This window comes from Filicampus tigris, chromosome 8 (assembly GCF_054856515.1).
Source record: "Filicampus tigris isolate MCC_2025a chromosome 8, RoL_Ftig_1.0, whole genome shotgun sequence".
Taxonomy (NCBI): Eukaryota; Metazoa; Chordata; class Actinopteri; order Syngnathiformes; family Syngnathidae; genus Filicampus; species Filicampus tigris.
In genome coordinates, this window is record NC_141224.1 from 18,662,173 (window position 1) to 18,673,712 (window position 11,540).

At 40.2% G+C, this 11,540-nt stretch overlaps 1 protein-coding gene across 1 annotated transcript; it reads left to right on the plus strand.

Moving 5' to 3' along the window:
- The first annotated feature begins 921 nt into the window (after window positions 1–921).
- On the plus strand, window positions 922–11,449 carry LOC147143978 (dysbindin-A-like). Its single transcript, XM_086037980.1, has 10 exons — window positions 922–1,142; window positions 2,877–2,936; window positions 3,523–3,573; window positions 3,654–3,714; window positions 4,829–4,961; window positions 5,731–5,863; window positions 6,152–6,174; window positions 7,086–7,232; window positions 7,417–7,545; window positions 8,921–11,449. Exons 1-10 carry the CDS (start codon window positions 1,087–1,089, stop codon window positions 9,178–9,180), a joined length of 1,053 nt encoding a protein of 350 aa, XP_085894106.1. The 5' UTR covers window positions 922–1,086; the 3' UTR covers window positions 9,181–11,449.
- The last annotated feature ends 91 nt before the right edge of the window (window positions 11,450–11,540 follow it).

An 11,540-nucleotide genomic window follows, 5' to 3' on the forward strand; every position in this document is an offset into this window, starting at 1 on the left:
TATAACCTCTTACCTGTGTCTTTATTAAATTAAATTTCCAGAACAATTTACTTACATATACACAACTAATTATACACATGAATGCTAAAGATGGATACACTTCTCATAATAAATTTGGGATATTGGGCTTTCGAGTGAAATTTGAGGATGAACCTGAAATGCACTATAACCTTACAGGGGAGTTTAATTTGACTATATCTAAACTTTTGAATGCACGTGTTAAATTTTTACAGTATATGTGTCAGTATGTTTTACACAAGGTGCTGTTCTAACAGCAAAAATCACAACAGGGGTTTGTCCCATGAATTGGCTGATATATTTCCAAGGATGTCAACTTGTCTTTATGTGACTCTTGGTTTCCTAAATAAAGAAGAGTCGTGGATTTTAGCAAAGGTTGACTCAAGTTAAATGTACTAGTCAGTTAAGTTTTCTCAGTCGTTTCCTTCTTGGTCTGAAATTGTTTGCAAATGTAATAGATAAGTCCGCTGATAGTGTAGTGGTACACACGCCTGAGTTGTGTGCGGGCAGCGTGGGATCGATTCCCGCTCAGTGACAGTGTCTATGTGTGCCCTGCGACTGGCTGGCGACCAGTTCGGGGTGTAGTCTGCCTTCGCCCATTGACGGCTGGGATAGGCTCCAGCAACTCCCCGCGACCCTATATAGGATAAGCGGTTTGGAAGATGACATGACATGACATGTAATAGATAATATACACAGTGAAGCCAATACAACCTGTAAATGAAGTGTCTTGTAGTGTTTTATATTTTGTAATTATAATCTAAAACTACAAGTAGGAAATACCAATTGGGGGTTGTTTTTCAGAGGCATTATGGGCATTGACATTGAATGGCAAAGGTCACTTTTCCTGTGACATTCAGCCAACACGCAGCAGTGAAAGCGTCAAGACATTAGGGGGCAGTACTACATTTCAGATGCCGTTAGGTTTCCACCTAAGAAGAAGAACACCGGAAGACGAGATGCAGGTTCTGTCACAACAGGGTTAGGAGCCTCGACTGTTCCATACTGTGGACCGGGTCCATATCAGAGGACAACAAACTCACTGGAGACAAACGACACACTGGCATCATGTTCGAGAACTTCAGGGAAAGACTTCACATGGTGCAACAGGATTTAACCACGGGGTTTGTCTGATTTGTGTCGCATTTACCCGATTGTGTTATATTTTCTTAAAGTATCAGGATGTAAACAACGCGTGTTTAATTTTACAATCAAAGTGAGCTGGCATTAAATATGAAGAAGCAAAGTTGACCAGTCGCAGACTAAACTGAGGCAGCCGTTATCTTGCTTTCCTCACCACGTGGAAATATAAAACTTAAAAGGAGCAAACTTTAACGAACAATTAGGTGTGTTTATGTCATTTGCACTTTCGTTCTTGGACGCAAGATTTGGTCCGTTTTAGTTTGTGTGCGCCATTCCAGTTTATTGGTCTCAGCTGACGATCATGTGACGTCGGGTCAAGTAGGTTAAACAGAATGGAGCCTACATAGTTTGCTGGTAAATGTGAAGAAATTCCAATTGGTTTAGCAATGCGCTTCAAGCGGAATGTAGTCGGCAAATGACATGTAACACGTACGTACCATAGCAGCAGTGCCCAGATGCCCAAATATGCCCTCAGGGGCAGTATTTCACATCCTTTATTGAGTCAGGGCATCGCCAAACAAATATGTCCCCCAAAATGTACACACACGTTAAGTATGTACTGTACATTCTGCCATCTAGTGGAAGAGCGTTCATTTCTCTGCCTGTCACTATACATTGCTGACAGAATTGATGCATTATTTCTAGTACGGTATAGATATCATATTTGAACCAATTAAATAAAATTATGTATTGTATTATTTCTTGAATTCACGTTGTGTATAACGGTAAACTTTCTTTTCTTCTCTAGAAGCAAAGCTACATTTATTTAAAAAGAAAAAGATCTCCTGTAATGTAATTTTAGAAAATAAATGACATTTATTTAAAGATGATTCCGTTATTTACAGAGGTGGGCATTTTACAAAATTTTGCTGGTCCGTCATTTGTCATCTGTTAGTGGCCTGGGTACCCGTCTGTCCGCAATTCAGTCAGTCTGTCAGTTAAGTCTGTCAATTAGTCCGTCAGTCTGTCCCCTTTCTGTGAGGATGTAGAAGATTCATACATAATTAGAATTGTGATAACAGGTATCCTGCTGTTTGGAGTTGTCAGTCCCCTGATGTATCAAAAAAGTCAGAAGACGCAGGCAGCTTTATTGGAAATGGTCAAATTGTTTGATGTGTTGTGGCGTGTGATCACCACTCAGACACAGGAGACAAGTGAACCCAATTTCAGGTTGAATACGATCGCGCACATAATTTGCACATCGAATTCCAACATGGAGAAGTTGACAGCTTGTCTCGAAGAATTGATCACTTATTCATCAAATTGAGCCAATCGAGAGCTCCAGTGAAATACTCAAGGCTGACTGAAATAATTTCGGCCTGTTCCCAAAACAACCATTATTTTGGAATATTTCCTGGATGTTGATGCCGCCAGTCACTCGACTGCTGTTCCAGTTTCTCATGTGCTGAAAGGGGATAACCCATACTCATTGCACATTCGAACAGCACTACCAAATGACAGTCTTACTGAATAGGGTATACTACTACAGTTGTTGTTCCCGTTAGATTTGGTATTTTTTCACAGGGGCCCAAATCGATAAATTATGAAGTAAACAATGAATGCATTATACCGCTAACTATATTCTAATAACTATGACACATTTATAAAATGTAATATAAAAACAAAATGCTTTTATTTTTAAGAATCAGACTTATTGACTGTTGTTGTTTTGGATAATTTGTGCAAAAGCCTTCATTTGCTTTTCCTTCCAACAGTTTGAAAACACTTGGCGATAAATCAAAGGAATCCAAAAGCAGCAGCAGGAGGAAGTCCAGGTCAGTTCAATTCAGGGTCACTGTGGCAACGCCATCATGTAGAGATGCTTCCCCGACCGGGCCGGCACAAATTTATTTTGAATAAATTGATCACGCCATTTTACCACATAGCGCATTCAATGCATGTCAGGTACAATCCTTTTAATAAGGAATGATTATGGCTTGGATATGATAAGTAAAAATCCGAGTCTGAATCTGTACTTTGCCACGTTCACAGACATGTAACTTAACAAGTGCTATTTGTTTTTTGTAAGGTAGATCTTGAGCTGGCTTCTTCGGTCGCCTCCATTCATTGACGTGCGGCGCATTTTGGTGACAGAGATCGTATGCTTATCTATCTCATCCAAACGTACATGTGGAATTATAAATACTGTCAAGTACTGTTGTAAAACACGATATGGGTGTTGAACTCCCAAGCAATCATTAGCTTAAAACCCAGAAACGTATTTATTGCATGTGTGAAATTGGGTGGATCACTCATATTTATGTAAACGTTAAATATGCAATGAGATTTTAAAACTCACTTATTTATCCCCAACTGATTTATGACATGCTTCTCTTTTTAAGTATCTTATTTCTTACTCAGGTATGAAGAAAGTCTTCCAACTTTCAGTGGTGGACTCGACATCCTTAGCAGGTACACCCCCCCACACACACACACAGAAAGACCGACAGCACCGTATGATTTTTGCCTACAGTCTAAAATGTGTTTTGTAGATATGAGGAGAGTTGGTTTCTACTCCACAAAAAAACAAAAGACTGTGCACAGGTTGCAGAGGTATGTTCAGTTCTTCTCTATTTCTTTCTCACAGTTGACACAATATTGCTTTGTTAGCTCCCATTATGAGTCACGGTAACAAATGTGTCTCGTGAAATGGATGTGGATGCTAACACTTAAAGTGGCCTGAAGATTTATTGACACTGCACTTTAATCATATAATGCTACAATACATTGAATTTCAAGTCCGCTGATAGTGTAGTGGTACACACGCCTGAGTTGTGTGCGGGCAGCGTGGGATCGATTCCCGCTCAGTGACAGTGTCTATGTGTGCCCTGCGACTGGCTGGCGACCAGTTCGGGGTGTAGTCTGCCTTCGCCCATTGACGGCTGGGATAGGCTCCAGCAACTCCCCGCGACCCTATATAGGATAAGCGGTTTGGAAGATGACATGACATTGAATTTCAATTATGACACACATTCGGACCCTATCAAAGAGGGATATACTGTGGTGAATTTTTCACCTTCAATCCTTCCTGAACCTGCGCTTCACCCTTTTCAGTAGATTGTACTGGAAAAGATCTGCAGTAGTTTTGTAACTAGTAACATCTATATTCTTAGGAATTATGTAATTTAGTGTAGTGTATTCTCCAAAACTAACATGTTCTTAAATGGTTTACTTCTGCTTTTTCATGTCAGTCAGTCTTCATGTTAGTCTTCCAGCCTAAAAACAATCAAGCTTATTTTTTTCCTACTAGACAACAAAAGAAAAAAATGCCACAAGCTACTGCACCCCTTCCAAAGTTGATCGATGATTTACTATAAAAAGACTGAAGGTAATCAGATACTTTGTTTAATAACTCACTTGTTATTCCCCAACTCCCTTTTTGGCTTTCCAGATCATAAATTATACAGAAATGGAGTAATACTTAACTGATAGGGTAATTACTACTGCTAAAAGATATTGCACATGTATGCAGTAAACAGTAAATGTTCATGCTCATAACATTCATATTGGACAGGATACTTCAGCAGTGTCCACAAGTAATGGAAATACTGTTCCTTGTCTTATAAGTTTTTTTGTAAACTAATAGTAACCGACTAATTCAAGTGAATGAGTGCTTATTGTAGGCAGTGGTCCGGTCATTTTGCTCCTCTCTGTGGCTTTGTTTTAGGCCATTGACGGGGACGTGGTGATGCTGTCGGCGCACTGGGAGAAGAGACGATCAGCACTGGCACAACTACAGGAACAACTACAAAGCTTGCCCGCTTTCATCTGTGAACTTGATGCCATCACTGCGTCAATAGGTGCGACTGGCAGTTGTCTATGGAAATTGCTTTTAACATGTGTTCAATGTCCTTGTCATCTTAAGGTCCATGTACCCTCGAGCTGTATTTGTCTTTCTTGTGTGCAGATGTGCCACACAGCAGTGTAAGGTAGTAGTGGGGAAAAAAACTAGCAAGAGAGTCGTTCGTTCGACTAGTGCGCTGAATTGTCTTATGAGTGAGGACAAAAAGCATAGTCTGACAACTGCGTGCTAGCATGACTAGTGAAATGCCTCAATTCTACTAGTTGACATATAGAAGTTCACTACTAGTACCCGTAGTGCACAGATGTCAGCTAATGAAAAGTTTAGCCTCATTCGTAACATGTCGTTGTCCTACTAGATTGACAAAGTTATCCAACCATCCATTTTCCAAATGGCTTATCCTCACCAATGTGCAGAATTGTCATACAATAGTGGAAAAAAAAAAAAATCATTTGTAAGACATACTGGGAATCGTTCTACTAGTGCATTGAATTGTCTTACTAATGAGGACAAAGAGCATACTAGTACATGAACGATAAGATGGCCATCAAATAAATGCTCAAATGGATTTGCAAAACTGTTTAGGGGAGGGGCCTCTATGTCGTTTTTTGGGGGGCGGCGGGTGTTAATGACAATAAACATGAATGAAGTGGAGAAAGCACTGCGAGTTGGCAGGAAATGTGCGCGTAAAGGAAATGGCCTCTTCTCCACATGCTAATATTGTGCATAGTTGCACTTGATCATCGTCTGCGTGTGTCCATGTGCAGCTCATCTGGAAGGTGACTTTGAGGAGATGGAGAGCAGGCTGGTCTTCTTAGAGACACTCTGTTGTCAGTGTGAACAACAGACGCTCAAGCAGCATCATATCGACCAACTGGAAATCTACAAGAAAAAAAAACGGTATGCGCTCCACGTAACTTGCTCACCTGCTTATTGCCTTTTTTTAATCAATGTCTTGATGTAAAGTACTGGACTCAGGTAGATCTGATAGGCTCATGTTCACAACTTGCTCTACTGAATGCATTCATGTGAGTTGCTCTGATAAGAAAACTGTCAATTGCCTCACGTCATAATAAGTACTGAAAACTTCAATTAGTCATAACAGCTTTTTCCATTGCTCTTTTTTTCACTTTGATCACACAAAAGTCATCTGTGTAATGAGAATCTTTTGGATTTGTCTTTTTACAGGCGAGAACTGGAAGCATTGGAAGGTGAGCTGCGTTACTCTCGCTAGACATGGGCACTGCCTATGTGCAGTCATTAACAGGTCATTTTGATGAAATAAAGGAGCAAAACATAACAAACATAATCCATGGGAGAGCAAATCTTCCTTTTAATATTATGAGGTAGACTTTTTGACAGATTTCTATGATGTGGAGGAAACTATTACAGGTACTATAACCAAAGGCCATTTATATAATCTAATAAGATCCAATACAACAAGAAAAAGAAATGGTCAGTTCAGTTTTGACTGACAAGGTCATAGAGATATTATTTTAACAGGATGCTTATTGAAGTCAAACCGAAAGTAGCTGTCTTTGTCAAGGTAAAGCTTTTTTGTATTGCTTTGGTTCATTTTGGTTTGTGAAAGTGGTCATAATGTTGTGGGTTGTTGCTATATGTTCACCTGTCAACTACAGTGGCAGGTTAAATGAACTTCCATGTAATGCATGAAGACATTAGTATCATTAACTGTTGAACGGGTTGGAAACTTGGGTGCGATTACATGAATTGAACAGTCCTAAAATGGTTCTTACTTAGAGGAAAGGAGTACTTTGTGACCGTTGGAAGTTTTGAATCAGATCGGATGGCCATGACATGTGGGGTTCCTCAAGGGTCAGTCCTTGGGCCTCTTCTAGGACGGCATGGCTCAGTGGTAGAGGGGACGTTTCCCAACCTGGAGGTTGTGGGTTCGATCCCCGGCCATTGTGACCATGTCGAAGTATCCTTGAGCAAGATACTGAACCCCCAGTTGCTCCTGATGCTCTGTCATCAGTAGGTAGATGCGGTACAGTGTGAAGCGCTTTGAGCACCAAAGGTGGAAAAGCGCTGTACAAGTGACAAGACCATTTACCATTTAAGTTAATACTGTTGATATAATGGTGTGTTTCCCTGTTTGTAGTGGAACTAAATGCAGAGCATGCTCAGAAAGTTGCAAAGCTACAGCAGGCAAGGCAGCAGAAACTGAGGGAACGACAGAAAGTCTATGAAGAAGCCTTTAACCAAGATTTGGAGAAATACCGCGCCACTGGATATCTTCAGCACAGAGGTAAACATTCGATGGCTCAGCACTCGTAGTTACATGTTATATGTGCCCAAAAGATTGCCCGTGTTGCTTTATATACGGTGTGCAGATATCTTGGTTGAAATGGTAGAAATGTAAAGTTGATTATTTTGAATATAAATGCTTCATGTAATAGTGTGCTTGTTTGTGTGTTCAACTTTCAACAAAGAACCAACAGCTGAGGATGTAGTTGTAGTTCTGGATCAGATGGCGGTAACCAACCTATCGGACCAGGAGGCGTTGGATGATTTCCTGAACTCTGGTGATGACTTCAGTTCTGGGTCATCCCTCACTTCTGGTAAGTCAGTTACTCTGAAGAACTAATAACAATAACTGACCAGATCTGGGCAAGGGTAGTCTTTAAAATTCATAAGGGCATAAAATACTCCCTGAAACGAGGCTGTGATGCACTCCCCTGCAACAAGCATTTCATGCAGCAATGATGGATTTGAAGGCTGTGCAGTGTGCAGACCTGCAACTTTTTCTTAGGGTTTCACATATTCTACATACAGTATATAAAGCATACCTGCATATTTCAATACCAGCAGAGTCATCAAGAAATAATACAGTGGGAACGGAAAGTATTCAGACCCCATGACATTTTTCACTTTCTGTGTCCTTGCAGCCATTTGCCAATGTTCATTTTATTTCTCATTAATGTAGACTCAGGACTTCATCTTGGCAGAAAAAAACCACAAATGTAGAGATTTTTGGAAATTTATGAAAAAAGAAAAATATATGATCATAAGTATTCAGACCCTTTGCAGCGACCTTCATATTTTACTCACATGCTGGCCATTTCTTCTGACGCTCCTTGGGAAGGTTCTTCTCCTTTGTTGGAGTCCAGCTGTGTTTAATTAAACTGATTGGGCTTGATTAGGAAAGGTCTATATAAGACCTTACAGCTTACAGTGCACGTCAGAAAAAATGAGAATCATGTGGTCGAAGGAACTATCCAAGGAGAAGAGAGACAGAATTGTGGCAAGGCACAGATCTGGCCAAGGTTACAAAAGAATTTCTGCAGCACTCAAGGTTCCTAAGAGCACAGTGGCCTCCACAATGCTCAAATGGAAGAAGTTTGGGAAGAGCACAACTCTTCCTCGACCTGGCCGTCCAGCCAAACTGAGCAATCGTGGGAGAAGAGAATTGGTGAGAGAGCTAAAGAAGAACCCAAAGATCACCGTGGCTGAGCTCCAGCGCTGCAGTAGGGAGAAAGTTCCACAGTCAACTATAACTGCAGCCCTCCACCAGTCGGGGCTTTATGGCAGAATGGCCCAACAGGAGCCTCTCCTCAGTGCAAGACACATGAAAGCCCGCATAGAGTTTGCCAAAAAGAAACAAAAACACATGAAGGACTCCCAGACTATGAGAAATAAGATTCTCTGGTCTGATGAGACCAAGATTGTTTTTGGTGTTAATTCTTAGCAGTATGTGTGGAGAAACCCGGGCATTGCTCATCACCTGCCCAATGCAATCCCTACAATGAAATATGGTGGTGGGAGCATCATGTTGTGGGGGTGGCAAAAATGCCATGTTTTCAAGGGTGACGACCGTAGGTTTTAGAGAGATGTACGTCTCACGAGGGGCTTCAGGCTTTAATGGGTTAGTGGATAACTAGCTGAAAGGTCTCCCATTGAAGGTGATTGTGTGAACTGCACTGTCATCTCAAACAGGTCCAGACCTCAAGTCCGGCTCCTCAGAATCCTTGAGCAGCCCGCTGAGCCACATCCCTGACCTAGAAAACCACTCGTCAGACAAGGACTCTGAATGTGTTCAAGATGACGAAGGCCTGAGTGAAGACAGCGATGAGCCTGTGGTGCAACTAGACGAGGAGGACGTTCAGCCGGACATGACATTGGTTGGCCTGCAGGATCTTGACCAGGTCAGAACCTCTGATGACAGTGACTCTCCAGGAGACGTGCCCTGTGGGTAACCTAGCAACCATGCCCTTGAAATGTCTCGAGGGTTAAACCCCCTACCTAACCTTTACTGCCCCCCAACTTGGACTTGGGACAACATGCTCAGCCAACACAAGTATTTATTTTATTTTATTTTTTATCCTGAAAACAATGCAGTAGACAAATCAAAAATGTATCAAGTGAGTTGCTGGGCATGTCATTTACCTATGGATGTGTTTTTGTGGTTTTGCAAATTACATTCCCGCTACCACTGCTTTCTAAAAAAGGAGAAAAGCAACAACAACAGTTAACCCTCTTGTCCTTTAAAAAAGCTGAGTGGAGCATATCAAACTGACCACCACTCTGCAATTTCAATGTTCTTAATTAAGGAACCAAATATGCTGCCACGGACCTGCACTTCCTGAAAATGTTGTCTAATGTTAAGACGGTTCAAATTTTATTTCATAACTAAATTCGTCCTCATGGCAGTTTGTTTCCTTCTGTGCGCACTATTGTAACAAGTTGACTGAATCCATTTGGGCATGATTTTGCTCCAGCTGGTTTGACATGGCTGACAATTCTCCAACAAGACAATCCTTGCACTCATATTCATGATTTTAAAAAAATAAAATAAAAAAAAGACATTTTCTATTTGTGTTTCAAAGCTGTATGCAAAAAGGAATACATACACAGCATGATTATGAATTAGGCCGTTGAGTTGTGTTAATGATTCTCTATAGCAAAATACTATAAATATTTTATTTTTAATAAAGAGTCAACATAAAAAGCCCTATTCCGATACATTAAAAACAAAATTTAAACGATCTTGCCATGCCATTTATTATTGTGTACAAGATGTTTAACATGTTCAAACCAATGAATTATTTTAATTTGCAGACATTGTTTTATTCAAGAATGACATTGTCTTGTTCCCACAGTGAGCAATTTGAGACAACATGCACTGCAGCATTATGGTGCACAAATGGTGAACTAACTGATTGCTATGTGAAACTTGCAAAATCACAGTAATATCACCAGACCCAGTATTAAGTTTATCTGAAATAAATCATTGTCATGAATAAATATTTAAATTGTTGTACAGCCCTAATATAAACAAACGTGTATTTGTAGACCACTGTAACTCCTACTCAGCGCGTACCAAAGTTATTCTTATTCTTAGTTAAAAATGTTCTAAAGTTGTTGCCGGGTGAGCTGTGACCTATCCCAGCTGACTTTGGGCAAGAGGTGGGGTACCTCCTAAAATGGTCGTCGGCCAATCACAGGGCACATATTGACAAACAATCATTGCCACTCACATTTACACTTAAGGACAATTTAGACTCTTCAATTACGTAACCTAAGAAAAATGTTTTGAGGACGTGGGAGGGAGCTGGAGCACCTGGAGAAAACCCACGCAAGCACAACGAGAACATGCAAACTCCACTCAGAAGGCCCGAGCCTGGATTTAAACCCCCAACCTCAGAACTGTGAGGAGGATGTGCTATCCACTTGGACACCAACACATTGAATCTGTTTTTATTAATTGAAGTAAATGCTGATAAATGTACAGTACAGTATTCAATTTACCAAAGACAGCAAGCACATTTTGGCCTTGGGTTCTTGACATAACATGTTTGATTCTCCATCTTCCAAACCTTTAATATGACATATAATGATTGTTCATCATATCTTGCATGCATGACAATTGGTTGTTAGAGCACTGTGACCCAATGCTGGATGTCGGACTTTGATTGAAGGTTGCACTGAATCTTTCTACTTGACTTTTCGCTGTTTTATTGAGCAGCTTTCATCATTTTGTTGAACATATAACTGGCACAATTTGTCAAGCACACTTTGTATGCATTCTGCTAGTAAGCCAGAAATTAAATTAAGTATTGAGTCTGTCAAGTAGACATTTATTGATGTGTGTGTGTGTGTTTTATACTCATCAGCTATTCTATTAACTCATTCACTGCCATTGACGAATTGATTTGTCTTTTCACAGTCCAGCCATTCAATCCCAAGAATTGATATTTCAAATTTTTTCATTATATTTTTTCAAACATTAGGGTAAAAGAGTGTCTGAAAATGTCCGGTAGTGAATGAGTTAAGGCACATCCAATCCAATTCAAGAGCAATATTTAAAATCCTACCTTTTCAAATGTTACATATTACGGTATTTAATGTACTGTATTTTATTTTACTGTATGCAGTGTTGTGAACATGCAGTGTAATGTACTGAGCTGTTTAATACATATTTAACCATCCCTTGCATGTCACTAAATACGGTAACTCACAAATTGATGTAAATGTGTCACTTGAGGTCAATTCAATTGTAAACAGCAGTGTTGATCATTTTATGTTTAAGGACCACTGAATAGAAGGACGATGATGG